Raw genomic sequence first — 14,885 nt, forward strand, 5'->3', positions numbered from 1 at the left:
TGGTGGAATTTTCGTGTCTAAACGGTAATTAAAAGCACAGATATAGTTAACGCTGGTAATACCTGCCAATTTAGGCATGGGAGGTTCAGGAAGCTCCGCGAATAAAAATAACCATTATGCATTCCATTTTTGCCAATGTCAACAATTGTCGTGACAAAGAAGCTTTGTTTTGATAAATTTTTGAATGTTAAGCTTTTGATGAGTGCAGGGTAGGGTTAATCTGTTACCTTAAAACCCACAATCTTCTTCGGTAAACAAAAAGTTTACCCACACAAAGCTATTACATGAACCTTATTTAGTACTCTTCAGTTGAGAAAGCAAAAGTACTCCGTTGATAACGAGCAATCACGGTGTATCATTGCCTAGCCTAGTTCTGCGGTAAGTGTTTAACATTTAGGTACATCAGAAACGAGTTGCCATTTTCTCGATAACGTCAATGTAGCACGGAATGTTCAGGACACGGTTGTCTCACCGCCAATCCCGGCTTCGAGACGATGCGTCCCCCGCATGCATGCAAGCAATTAGGTATATCTACTTGAGATTGTTCACTCCGACAATGAGTGATTTGATGCACCTTCGCTGTCGGGTTGATGTGCGGGTTTCCGGGGCATGACAGTGTTATCAATCAAAGTAGTTGTCCCAAGATTGCTACGGTTCAGTCGCATCGAGAGCCTCTCTACTTGCGAGTGGGAGTGGGGTATCGCTTCGTGGGGTGATAACCTCCTTTCTTATAAAATGTGATTTTTTGTTAAGAGCGGGTTGGTAAAGCACTTGTAGATCAAAATAATGTGTACACTGTTATGATAAGAAGGAATATAATTAAATGCAAAAACGATTATCAAAGTACTCGTAAGGACATCTGCTATCCAATGAATAGGAAAGAAAGTAATTAGTTCTCAATGGGTTTCCAAGTTCAGCAAGAATGAAGTTAAAAGCAAAGTAAAATAAATACAGTGTAAACACTTAACCAAAACAACTTTTACTAAGTGGTTTTTCTCACCAACTTTGACTGTGCAATGCATATTTTTATGGAACTACTTAGTAAAAACCAGCTAATTTAGTTAAGGAATTTGCGTTTCGTCTTCGTCTCATCAGAATTCAACGCTAACTTAATGACAGCTTTAAATCTAGCGCCGGATTGACGCTAGCTCCAAAAAACGGACCCACACCCGAATATCAATTATTTTTCATACTCGAATATGATTGCTCCATGCCCGAAGATCCTTTTCGAAAAACTACGAGCATGTAGCACCACGCGCTGTTTTTTAATTGAACCGGCCAGTTAGAACTAATAGTTTTTAATACATTCCAGCCGATGATTTACATACGTCCCACGCGCTCATTTGCATGCATTCTCTAGATGCTAGCTCTTTAAATACACGAACTTTCCCCTTCTCTTCCGTCGGCTGATAGTACGAGCGACAATTGATACTATTTCTCTCTCTCTCTCCCTCTTTCTCCCCGCACAGGTGATGGGAACGACAAACTGTCCGTTCTACCAGCTTCAACAACCGGCTCATTAAGCTCAATCATAACGACGTCCGTGGCATCCTCCGAACCGGATCGTGGTGATCATCGTGACGGTGGCGTTGGCGGCGGTGGTGATGACGACGATAACAATATTGTAACGACGACGACGGGTGGCGGCAAGTGCATGGGCGGCGGTCCCGGCGGCGAAATCAAACAGGAACAATGGTGGGAAACGACGCTGCAAATTTCGATTCCGTTCTTCATTGCCGGTATCGGTACGATCGGTGCCGGCATTATCCTGGGCCGGGTAGAGGTGAGTGGACGCTTTGGTAAATTTACAGCTGTCACGACTGAATATCTTTTCTTAATGACAAATATGCTAGTGACTGACTTCAAACATTTAAAACTTTTCAAAACGGACTCTATAGCAAAACACCACGTTTGGACATTTGATGTTAGTTGTTGGACATTCGCACCTGACAGAATGATATCGCTATCGTAGACCATTGCATTACTACAATAAATTATAGGATTATCGTCGGTAGGAGTTGAACCCAGCAATGAACTTAAATAATTAAATCCCAGTCGCAATCAGATTTCGACACAGAATGATGCCGACATTTCCCCTTATCACCATCAGCGTTCGATATGACCCTTGTAAGCCTACAAAGTATGCACCATTCAATACTAGTGGTCGTTAACTGCTTACATTGTCGTTAGCTTATCTTAAAGAAATTTGCCATAGTAACTGATACTGACGAACATTCTTTTACGTTGACATTTTTTATAGGGACGATGTGCATTAAAAATGGAGATACCACTCATCACCTTTCTTACTTCGGTAGGCACCCCCTCACCCTCTCTCCATCCTACTCAAACCAGTCGCAACTCAATACTGGTAGAATTTGTGTTCAAATGAATCAATTAATTCCGGCTCGGGATTGGTTGTTACATTTGATTCGGAGTCTGAATATCCCACTAATGCTCAATTTATTAATTAACCATTATGCAAACACCCTTCCAAAACCAAACCCAACGAACTAGTGTGGTTTCCCGTGTGAATCTAACAGTTATAATTGAATCTTTTCTGTTATAAACCTTTACTAATCGCTCATAAATGTCGATCTCTCCTCCCCACCCCTCGCAGCACTGGAAAGTCTTTGCCCACGTGACGGAACTGTTCATCCTGGTACCGGCCCTGCTCGGACTGAAGGGCAACCTGGACATGTGTCTGGCCTCGCGGCTCTCCACCCAGGCAAATCTTGGAAATTTATCCGGCGCGCGCGAAATAATCCACATGGTCGTTGGAAACATCGCTCTGGTTCAGGTGCAGGCCACCGTCGCGGCGTTTATAGTGTCCATCTTTGCCATCAGTGTCGGTGCGGCTATGAACGGAAGCTTCCTGTTTGACCACGCAATGCTGCTGACCGCGTCCAGTATGTTTACCGCGACGTCGTCGTGCTTTGTACTAGGTGAGTAGTCATACTAGTGATAAGACGGAACTGTGTAAATAGTGCGTTATTGCCGTGTAATTGAATGCATTTTATATGATTCATTGGAAAAGCTACACGATTACTTGATTATACATAGTGTGAAATGATAAGCAAATATTTGAATCCTCGTCAAGAACTAAGGCTGTTCACAACGCTGATGTATTCTATATGGGCTGTTCTATTTTACATCGACTAAAACAAATCGATCGCAATGCTGAGATGCAGTTCTAATTTTCGAGCACTTTTTTGGATCAGATTTGGAACAGCTCGACTATTCCTGCTCCAAATTTTCCACAATTTGAAACACGAATAGAACACTGTTTCAAATATCTTTCATTAGAATGTGGGACGACTGATAAAGTGATAACAGAAAAAAACAAATTTGTGTCCCATAAATCTTAAACTATAACAAAATCGAGGGAACTGCATTTAGAACCAAGATGAAGAAAAAGAAAGGTGGGGACATTTGACATTTTTGAGTGTACTAGTTTTATACTTGTAAAATTAAACCGGGCTACTGTAAGTAAACATACACACCCAGACGAGCATCCTAATTCTTTGTCGCACGATGAAATGAAAGAAAAGCCCGAGCATCATCTCAGCCCTTTCGATTCGAACACTTAGGGACAGTTTAGTTTGAAACTACTGATAAAAATAGTTTTAACTGAACCAAAACAAAACTTATGGCTACAGAAAAACCCACGTCATTTGTTGATGCTTTTCATCTTCATCGCCCCTTGGTTTTTCGGTTTCATCGAAGAAAAATGACAACCGCACGCACACATAGTGAAAAATGTGCCCACATGTATCCGTCTTGATTTAGAATAGATAGCTAAACCATCGCATTTGGGAACAACATGTTCTACACGCTTATCCTCAGCTACTCATTGCAACTAAACGCTTATACTCAAAAATAGGGAAATTTGTTTGAAAGTTCAATATGATGTCTGATCGAAGTTCATCTCCATCCGACATCGGTGCTACATCATTCCGAATAGCCTCACCTACTTTTACCCATTTTTGACAAGGTACGGTTTTTTCACAAATGAGTAGGTTTGACGCGTTTCTATAAATGTATTTTTGACAGATCTAAATTATCCGACGGCTTGTCATTTTGAGACAGATTTACATCACTGCATCGCAAACGACCAAAGGCAGATAGACTGAATTTTACACCTAACACTTTACAATGACCGTTTGAATGCCTAATATTGCTTATTGCTTTGAAAGTTGGATTTTTGATGCACTTCGCTATCACACTTTTTTCACGGTTGCCAAAGGAAATGATATGAAATCGACAAAAAATTAACTTTTTCCATCAAATTTATTATAAAAACCGGGATACTGACAGCCATGCTAACCTTCCAGCTACTAAAAGTAAGAAGAAGTTTGTTTTTGACACTTTTCTATGTCAATAATTTGTCAGGTCGAAGAAGTTGCTCCATTGATCACGCTTTTGATTCATCACACTTTCATACTGTGCAGTTCGATTTGGTGGGAACAGTGCAATAAAGCTCCCTGAAAATTTCAGCACAGTTGGTCCACGTTAAGCTATTCGACAAATGGCTCACAGTTTTTATGGGAAAAGTTGTATTGGTCGTAATTTTCTAATCTTTCCAAAAATCAAGTCGTACAAAAAGATTAAAAAGAAAGAACGGCAACGGCAACAAAAAATTTGCTATTTTCAATTGAGCTATTCTGACGAAATTTATTGAGATCAGTCACATGACAATCGTAAAGTCTTCAGCGCCAGATGTATGGACATCGTTGAAGTACAGCAAAAACATCAACACTTCCAAGAGGCTTCTTTAGAGTATTCCTAACGTAGATTCAGGATTCCGAATAGGTTTACTGGGATGTTCTGCTTGCGAAAATCAATCCTTTTCGGTATGAATTTTATAAAAAAAAATAATTTTCTCAAAGTTTTCCTACTGTATGTCAATATTTAACGGGAAATCGAAGTCAACCGTTCAGTATGTCGTTTTCCCTGTTAAGTGTTTGTTGGTTAAAATATCGCGAAAATGGCGAGACTTTACGGAGTTATTTTACTGTCACACCCTAATTAGGTTTTACACCAACAAACATAGCCCCACAAAATGAACCGGATGAACTTCGTTTACAATTCTCGATGGTTTGTTTACATTGGAGTTACGTGAGTTCGAGTCGTTTGAATGTAACAGATGAACACACGTTGCACACGAGCTTACGTAACTGACAAATAATGACGCTGAATACCTTTGGATAAAGACTAGATACCTCTATCGTTTGTTTACCATTTAACCACAGACAAACAGACATAACACTCGAAAACAATGCTTCGCCCGCTTTAACGGTCATTTTAAATATATTTGTAGTTGGGGGTGTGGCCACATTTGCAATTATGGCGCCACTGACATATGAACAAGCATACGGGGGAAAGACCACTAGTGACAAATTGTTCCCAAACCTGAGGGGTAACCCACCAGCAAATGAGTGTTTGGGACCATGAATAAAAGGTGGAGCTCGCGTTCTGGGAAAATTATCGGATTGATGTTTTTTGAGGGAACTCTCTCATAGTGTTATGTCTGTTAGTCTGTGATTTAACTGTCAGTGTCATTCAAATCGAGCTCGAGACCTGTCAGTGACCCTGGTTCCAGAAGGATTCAAAGCTATTTTCTCCGGATTGAGTGCTTTTGATAGGTCTCGTGCTCGATTGGAATGACACTGACAAATAAATAATAAGAAAAGAAAGAGATGGCGAGTCTTTATCCAGAGGGATTCAGCGTCTTTACTGACAAAGTAAACAAGCCACAGAGAATTGGGTTCTTTACTGACGCAGTTAACCTCGCTTTTCTTGACAGTTCACTAGTACTGTTTACACGAACTTAGAAAAAATTTGTGAACGACTAGATTCGCTCGAAGCAAATCGCAAAGAATATTGAATACTTTACGGTGACGTCACAAATGAACTGAGTGTTCATTTTTGACAGTTCGCTTGTACTGTTTACATGGACTTAGATGGAATTCTTTACGATTTGCTTCGAGCAAATCTAGTCGTCCACAAATTTTTCTAAGTCCATGTAAACAGTACAAGCGAACTGTCAAGAAAAGCGAGGTTAACTGTTTCAGTAAAGAACCTAATTTCTAAGTCCATGTAAACAGTACAAGCGAACCGTCAAAATTGAATGCTCGAGTTCATTTGTGACGTCGCCGTAAGGTATTCAATTGTCAAACATGAACTTCATTCATCATGAGTTCATTCGTGTCATCATCTTGTTGAACTCCTTTGTCATGAACGTGCGTGAATCAAGCCGTCGAAAACAAGTACACCAAAAATTATGGTAATGAGAAAAAAACTCTAATATCAAGCCCTAAATAGATACCAAGACAACATTTCCTAAACGTCAATATCAAAACATTCAATTCCTCTCTGTTTCGCACTCATGTGGAATATAAGATCCTTGACGTGTCATCAATTCTTATACAATACATATTAACGCATCGAATCTTCTAAAAGTGTGTATCATTTCTCTTGTCAGTGTATTATGATTCATGCAAAGCGAACTTAATGTGGAGAAAGATGGGTTTGTTTCGTGCCCTTGTTGAGTTGAAATCTCCTTTCAACTCAACAAGGGACGTCAACAGCATGCTAGCAACTTCACGAAATATGAATAATCCTTCCCGTCCTGTACGGGAAGCAAGACCTACAGTTTGCATCCACGTATCCGAACCGAGAGTCCAGAAGAAACTTTTCCCGATCTTACCACCAATTCTGGAGCTTTCTCAGGTCCGAACCTGCTAAGGGGAAAGAGGATGGGTTGGAAACTGGTCTGGATCCGTGAGCTGGCCGTTATCCAGACTGTACTAATACAATCACAGGAATCGACCGGATCAGCTCACATACGAACAGAACCGAGGTTGACACATACTGAAAATACCACATACCACAAGGATAATAGAATTTTGCCTTAAAAGTAATAGAAACTTACCGTCGGATTTTGGGTGTACACGGAAAACCCTGCAATCGCAAAAACGAATGCTGCAATTCTTTATTATTGTCTTGTCTGTTTCAACTAAAAATGGTTCATTCAACTACTATTTTGTTGATTTTTGCATAACCAATTGCTGAAAAATGTTGTTTGTTGGAAGCTGTCAGTTTTCTGAAAATAAAGACTGCAAAAATGGCATACAAACTCAAGCATTTCTTTATTTGAAAAAGATACGTCAGTTTGCTCGCCATGTTTATTTCCCGAAAATGTCGAAGCGGCCTCGTTACTTTAATTAAGTGCAATTGATAATAATTCATCTGGCAGATAATAAATTCCATCTCTGAGACCCGAATAAGAGAAATTGCTAACTAGGCGTTTAGATGAATTTAGCGAAATATATTGATAATTTATGGTAAAAAAGTAGTTCAAAAATACAATTATGTCGTACTAAAATAAGATAAAGTATTAAAAAGAGGTGGCGAAGGTGGGTGGCGTGAAAAGATTGTGAATATTTTACGGTCAATCTCTTCACCACCATCACTATTATTTTAAAGTCTTATAATGCTGATCATGCTTCCCATGTTAAAATTAGGGTTTAAAACTGCAACCAAATTATGACGAAAACCTTGATACTACGACGTTTCATTAAGAAGATAGGCTCAACTTTGTGAGTTTAAATAAACAAATAAATAATTATTTTCAAAACGATTTTTCAATCAATGTCGACAAGACCTTTTTTCTTAAATCTATCCACTTCTGTTCCGTGAATTTTACTTACAATAAACAAACAAAACGATATGGAATTTGTTTTATATTCTTATTTGTCAGATTGCGCTCGAACAGCTGGCACGTTTACGATCGAAATCTAGCAATTCGAATGCTTGGTCGAATGCGATACGTAATTCCGCAATTTAGTCGAAACGGCTTCAAAAAGTTAAGTTTCGAATCATGCGGAATGCCACCCGAAGATAACCCGAATCTTTCGGTTCGGGAAATATTCTGTTTAGGAATCCAGGCCTCTCTGTAATTTGTTCTTCTGAGCAATCTTTATACAGGATTGCTGTATCATTAGTGACAGGATTTCACCTTCACGGTATGTCGATGGGATGCTATAAATGAACACCTTGTACAAAATGGATCTATGGATACCTTACATCCTTGGGGTACACCGACAGGGATGAAAAATGCATTTCAAAGAACATTTTTCAGAGAAACTTGGAATCTCGCTTGGAAAATGCATTTCAAAGAACATTTTGCAGAGAAACTTGAAATCTCGCTTAACATATTATTATGGCGTAAAAGCAAACTGTCAAAATACTCTTTGGAAACAAATTACGGACAAACCGTTGGTGGTCGAACGCAGTTCCCAACAGTTGATAATAGTGAAAACTTTTCTCACTCGATTACTATCAACATCTGTGATTGACGAGTAGCGCTTTTTCCGGAATCTCCACTCAAAGTTATGGCAGTTGGCTTATACGCCCACATCAAATGTTTGTCGAGAAATGCTCTATTTAAAAGGAAATGTTTGAAGATCATGATCAGATACATCCGAAACATGTATCTATACTGATTAAAAACCAGTTCATCAAGCAACACATTGCCGAACGATTTTTTAATGTCCAACATCACTATTACTGTCGTTTCGGACACCAACTAGTTCCGCTTGATGGTGTTGGTAACTCTTGTGATTTGATGGCGGTTGATTTATTTTTATAGCCGACCCTACACGAGTAAAGAATATTGTCAATAAAAATATTGTCAAGACTGCTTCAATACGTCAATCCCATTTGATTTCTACATGATCAAAATTTTCAAGATGCCATTACACGATCAATGTATTGATCAATAATCGATTAATTGGCAATATTTCTGCACGTGTAGGGTCCGTTTATGGAACACAAACTGCTCCTCGAGAGACATTTTTTTTACTAAGCTAGCGCCGGATCTACGTTAGCCTCAATCCGGCGCTGGCTTAGTTCTGTCTCTAAATTAGTGTCGGATTCTGATGAGACGAAGTCGAAACACAAATTCCATAACTAATTTACATATATTGAAGTACCCAAATGATGCGTAGATCGTCCCAAAATTAAGTGAATCAAAGTTCTTCTTTTTTATCAGGTATTCTATCTTTCGCGTTGATTACTAACTAGATTATTATCATCTCATTTATTTACAGACTTTGTACTAGTGGCTGTGATTTTACTGTCTAATAAGTTGAAAATGAATCCGGATAATCTGGCAACTCCACTGGCAGCATCGATCGGTGATGTGGTATCCATTAGTTTGTTATCCTTCATAGCATCCTTGCTATTTGATAATATAGGTGAGTGAAACGCAGTTTCCACAAGCTTAGAGCCACATCCTAATCCATCTATGGTTCTATTCGCAGACACACACCTCTGGATAACATTCGTCGTGGTTACCTGCTATTTTATTCTGTTACCATTTTGGGTATTTTTAGTGAGTAGAAATAAGTACACTCGACCCGTATTGACAACTGGTTGGGTTCCTGTACTATCTGCGCTCTTCATTAGTGGGTGAGTGCCTACTACGGTCGGATGTCTACGACGATTCGTTCTAATCAGTTCAAACATGAAATAACGATATTGCTTCTCTTCTTCCAGAATGGGTGGCCTAGTGCTGGATGCTGCCGTTGGCGTCTTCAAGGGTTTCGTTGTATTCCAACCGATCATCAACGGTATCGGCGGCAATTTGGTGTCCGTTCAGGCGAGCAAAATCTCCACAATGCTTCATCAGAGCTCCATCATCGGCATCATTCCGCCGCATACCAAAATCTTTGAGCTTCCCTGGAAGGCACTATTTAAGGGGGGTCAGTATGATGATTCTGAACATTTTGAAATAGGTATTAATCTCTTCTTTACTTTTACCATTGCAGTACCATACGCCAAAACCGCTCGAATTTTGATCCTCATGGCGATTCCTGGACAGGTGCTGTTTATCTACGTTGCTGACTACATACACATGTCTGAATCTACTATTGGTGCTCCGTTTGTGTTTTCGTATTTGATCGTCAGCTTGATTCAGGTTTGCAACTCGATCTTTTCCAACCAAGTTATGGAATAATGAACCATCTTCTATTATAGATTATGTTGCTTCTGTATATTGCTCACGTCATTATCCATGCAATGTGGAAGTGGAAGATCGATCCGGATAACTCCGCCATCCCATATCTAACGGCCCTCGGTGATTTGCTGGGATCTAGCTTCCTAGCGATGGCATTCCTGTTCCTCCAATCAATAAATCATCCGTACGGCGAGCATCAGGACGAGATCGACCCAGCAGTTACGCCAACAATTTCGTTCAATATAGTGGATGGGGAAGCGAGCAATAATTTCGGTATTTATTAGCTTCACCTTCCCGGTATTTTAATGTAGGCAAGAGTCCAAAAGCAACTAACATGTCTATTGTGTGTGAGATGTTCCTCGCGATATCCTTGCCATGTTCCTCGATCCTTCAGTTCCCACCCGAAAAAAATGAGAAACTAATGCTCTGTACACGCAAATAAATATTTATGATGTAATAACAGTATTGAGAACTCTTACAACTGATACGTAAGCTTTAGCTTTTTTATTTATATAGTTTTCTAATTTTTGTCCGGATACCTTTTTGCTCCGGCCTTACCATAGATAAAAGAATTAAAAGCAAGTCATAAATAGCATTATGTAAATCTTGTTGAGTTCATTACTGTTTCATGTCACAATTAGCAAATGTTCCCAAGGAACTAGCCAAGTTATCCCCAGTGCGGCATTGGAACGCCAAAAATCTGATTCCCCTCATATGCATTACGCATGATTTTTCTCTGTCAAGGGTTATGTTGTTCGACTTTAACCAATTGTTTGTAAGTTCCAGAAGGCTCTCTTCTTAGTACTAATGTTTTAAAGTGGGCTATTTGCTAGGTCGTCGATTGGAAACCGTAGCAAGTAATTATACCTTAGCAGAAGTTTGACTGGCTCATATCAGTCTGAACAAAATTGCTCACGAAGTAAACTAAATTGTATACATTTAGCAAACAAATACTGCATCAATAAGAACAGCAATTATGGCAAACAACATGTATTGACATTAAAGCAGTGAACGGACAGCATGTTTAGAAGGTAAACTAATTTAATCGCTAGTAATGGAATTCTATTTTCTATTTTAGAGCAAGTAAAATTAAGCATATTGTAAATAAAAATCCATTTCTTCACTACTTAATTCAATGTGAACCGAAAAGGTCACAGGTTTTTAATTGCGAACAAAAGAGCAAAAACAACCCGACGAAAGAATATTTCAGTAGAATGAGTTGGAACTATATAATTCTTAACATTACAGGTAAAGCAAAGCAGATTACTATACATTGATTGTACAAGTATTTTACGAGCAAATGTAAATATTTAGACAATTGTTTCCTAATTTTAATAAGTAAACAAGTACAGCATCAGTTTAGCATAAAAACTGTTCAAACTGCTACCCTTTAACCAGCTTTCGAAACAATGGCATAATAATTATTGCATATCGTTTCACTTCTGATGAGTGACTTGGTTTATTACTTCCTTTTTACCTTTTCCACCATCCGTTCGCTGTTATCAAATTTCTTTTTTCGCTCCATTTCTACTTTTTTTTGTTTTCTTTTCCAGCACCGCAGTTGGCATGAGGTTTTAGTTTCATTTCTCTGCACCGTCTATCCGTATTTCTTTCTTGGTAATTCCTGTCATCTACCGATTGCACGCACACTCAAATGTATGTGTTTACTCACCCTCTAGCGTACAGACCGACGCGACACCTGTAGGCAGAGAAGATACAACGGTTCAGGAGTGCACAGTTTCAGTGTGTTGTGTCAATTGTGTATTAGTTTGTGTTCATAATCGGAACTAGAAAGCTTTAAATTATTGGCCAATAGAACATGTGGTCGAATTATAATGGCTACATTTTGATTAGTTGAAAATGTTTGTTTTCTTGTTAATTAAAATACGTTTGTTTTGACACTTACATCTTTAATCGGATATAAAATCTATCAATAATAACGAAGCGATCCATAGAAAGCAATTCGGCAGTATTACATAAACGTAACATTTAACATCCACTTGTACTGAGAATAATATAAACAATGAGAGTAATCGTGTAAATTCATCCAAACATAAAAGGCTGTAGCAGTGCTTATTGTCGAGGGGCTCCTCAGCTAGTCTGTAGAAAATGACAGCAGAAAATCACACATCCAAGACGTCAAAATGCTATTATTAAATTAGAAAAAAAATTGTAGTGCCTCAATAAGCTTTCATTCGTCAAGCAAACATCCAAAAGCAGAGCAGCTCCTTCAAGCTTATTTTGCATCCATCGTCATAGCCTTCTTTGTGTGATTTAAGATTTGGCAAGAAAAAAAGAAAAAAACACAGCCCTGTTCAGCTTGATGTAATAACGAACCTTACCCCTGTTACCCCACACTTGACAATAAGCAAGACCTAAATAAACAAATATCGAAATTTTGACAGCAGACGGAATGCTACTAGGATATGAAAACTACTAACAGAAAAGAATGTGATACTTACTAATGAAAACGAGGATGAAAAAATACGGTAATCGGTGACTAAATTTGTACTAATGATGAATGACCACGGGAAATCAAAATATCAGGAATGAGAGCTACAGTTAGCGCAGATTACATAGAAGGGAAGAAAATTATATTTAAAATAACAATTATTTTTGTGAAAGGAAGAGATTAAGAATGAAAGTATAATACAGGCAACACTGCGGATGGTTTGTCATATTTTAAAATTTCATTTGAAAACCGCTGGAAAGACCAGTTGCTATGCGATATAACGATGTAACGAAATAAATTTAAAAAAATTACGATATATATGGATCGTTTCTGACATAAATGAATATCCCAGACTAGATAAGGAAACAAAATAGTAAATGTCATTCAGACGGTCGGAACTGCAACACACAAACTGTAATAAGTAGAAATAACTACCAGAAAGGTTATGGACAAAATATAAGAATAAACTTGTTGCATTTGAAAAACAGAAAACGTCTATTTGATTCCTTCTTTCGAGCATTCGGAAGCAAGAGTTCAGCATCCAAATACAGCATCACATAAATAAACCCACGTGCTTGGCAAAATTCCACTTATTGGTTCTTTCGAGCCAATTCTGCTATTTATATGCAAATATCCACGACTGCGATAAATAATCGCCACTTTTGAAATATTCAGATCTACTCATCTACTAGGCCTGAATGTACTATTTGTGACCGCAATTTCTCCATAATTTCGGTCCTTTTCACCATTGCATAAAAAATTGATCCACTCGGAACGACGAACCCGTGGCAATAAAGTATCTGTCTGAGAGGCTCTTCACCGCGTTGGCAAAAAATGTTCCTATAGTAAACAGTAACATCTTCACGTGGCCCTCTTCCACCGGTCTCTAATTGCGAAGATCGTTCAATTGGACGAGAATTATTCAATTTTGTATCTTCGGGTTTTCATTCATTTGGAGAATTTGGCCCATTCTGTCTTCTGCTGCGGGTTCGTGTGGTATATGTAAAACTATCCCCCACACACTTCTTTTTCCGATATCTGTGATGCTCATCATCATCATCTCCAACGATGGACAACAGACGCAGACCGTTCGTCGCCTTGTTTTGACGCGATTTTTTTTCTTTTTTTGTTCCGGAGTTCGTTAATCGAAAAGAAACAACATGAAAATTCGTCTGGTGGTGCCGTTAGCGCTGATTGTGGTGGGTTGCAGTGGGCTACCAAAAGCTAGTGCATTCAACTCCCGGCTAAACGAGCTGGATTCTGTCGATGAGTTCAACACCATTCGATCGTCAACGAAGTTAACGCCGAAGAACTTTGCTCGCCAAGTGAAATCATCCCATTATTATTTGGTGTTGTTCTACGCACCATGGTTAGTGAGATTCGTTTTGTGCTATTATGTTTCATGGAATAATCGTATTTTTCATCTACCAACAAGGTGTGAATACTGTTTACAACTTTTCCCGCAATGGAGCAAATTGGCAGCTTTGGTCAGTCAGCGGTTTCGCGGATCCGTCCATGTAGGCCACATGGATTGCATAGCAGAGGAAGTCTTTTGCTCTCGAGTCAATATTGCGGACTATCCAACGGTGCGAGCCTATTCCCGGGGTCCTCCAGTGCGGTTTGAATCGGTGCAACCACACGAACTGGACGACACCATTGAATATCTGGAAGAGTATGTGCTTAATCTTCCAACAGAAAGTTCTAACCGTAGTGCGGTGAAGAATTAATAAGTGACTAACTTTTGCTGGCCATTAATAAGAAATATATATTAGACATACAACTCTTATATTCCTAATTTAATTGTTCTTCGAAGCATGAACAACGTTAAGTATATTGTAAAATATTATACCAGGACCTCAATATAATTTTAATGGTAATGGTTTTCACGAGTGGATGCTAGGTCGACGTTTTGCACCATTTTAATATCCAAAACGATTTCCGGTTTCGCGAAATTTTGGTGTAAACCAATCATTATGCAACCTTTATTTTTACCCAAACGAAAAAAAATGGGATGTACCAATTTGCGCTTAAGGGCACAAAACTTTACTTAGAGAGGTTGGATTTGAAAATTTCGTATTCCACTTGTCAATAACTTACACTAACTTGCTGCCAATTAGACGATATATCCACATTATTACCAAATTGGCGCAAATTTGGTGTTAGTTTGGATATTTCTTCTAACTGGCAGCAAGTTTGTGTCAGTTACACGAAACATTCAAATCCAACTTCTCTAATCAATATGGCTATATTTGTAATGATTTTGATGAGAGGTTGCGATAGTAGATACAGAACACTAGATTGGGATTGTTGCTGGTGTTCCCATTGTTTTCGCCTCGGAACATGTTTGTTTTGCTTTCGGTGTATATCTGTCACGGTACCGAAAGTCTCTCTAGTAAAAGTTTCTGGTTCGCACTT

At 38.8% G+C, this 14,885-nt stretch overlaps 2 protein-coding genes across 10 annotated transcripts in view; both read left to right on the forward strand.

Annotated features, from left to right (window-relative positions):
* LOC131679497 (solute carrier family 41 member 1) overlaps positions 1–12,962 on the forward strand; it is a 121,437-nt gene extending 108,475 nt beyond the window's left edge. For 7 of the 9 annotated variants that reach the window (XM_058960255.1, XM_058960234.1, XM_058960246.1 and 4 more), the window contains 7 exons: positions 1,470–1,783; positions 2,618–2,942; positions 9,111–9,257; positions 9,324–9,471; positions 9,559–9,979; positions 10,039–10,291; positions 11,572–12,962. In XM_058960255.1, the coding sequence (XP_058816238.1) occupies positions 1,470–1,783; positions 2,618–2,942; positions 9,111–9,257; positions 9,324–9,471; positions 9,559–9,979; positions 10,039–10,291; positions 11,572–11,588 (1,625 nt within the window). In that variant the 3' untranslated portion in view covers positions 11,589–12,962. Of the gene's footprint in view, positions 1–1,469; positions 1,784–2,260; positions 2,312–2,617; positions 2,943–9,110; positions 9,258–9,323; positions 9,472–9,558; positions 9,980–10,038; positions 10,292–11,571 lie in introns of all 9 variants that reach the window. The other 2 variants (XM_058960267.1, XM_058960273.1) reach the window with 2 other exon arrangements.
* Positions 12,963–13,630: 668 nt separating this feature from the next.
* Positions 13,631–14,197, forward strand: LOC131676055 (protein disulfide-isomerase A6-like). Its single transcript, XM_058955184.1, has 2 exons — positions 13,631–13,839; positions 13,906–14,197. Exons 1-2 carry the CDS (start codon positions 13,631–13,633, stop codon positions 14,195–14,197), a joined length of 501 nt encoding a protein of 166 aa, XP_058811167.1.
* The last annotated feature ends 688 nt before the right edge of the window (positions 14,198–14,885 follow it).

The sequence above is a fragment of the Topomyia yanbarensis genome, chromosome 1 (genome assembly GCF_030247195.1).
Source record: "Topomyia yanbarensis strain Yona2022 chromosome 1, ASM3024719v1, whole genome shotgun sequence".
Classification (NCBI taxonomy): domain Eukaryota; kingdom Metazoa; phylum Arthropoda; class Insecta; order Diptera; family Culicidae; genus Topomyia; species Topomyia yanbarensis.

Bases quoted from the DNA above. Each gene is read 5' to 3' on its own strand.
- LOC131676055 (XM_058955184.1), top strand. From the start codon at position 13,631: ATGAAAATTCGTCTGGTGGTGCCGTTAGCGCTGATTGTGGTGGGTTGC. The intron at 13,840-13,905 runs GTTAGTGAGATT...TCTACCAACAAG, and splicing joins GTGTTGTTCTACGCACCATG to GTGTGAATACTGTTTACAAC.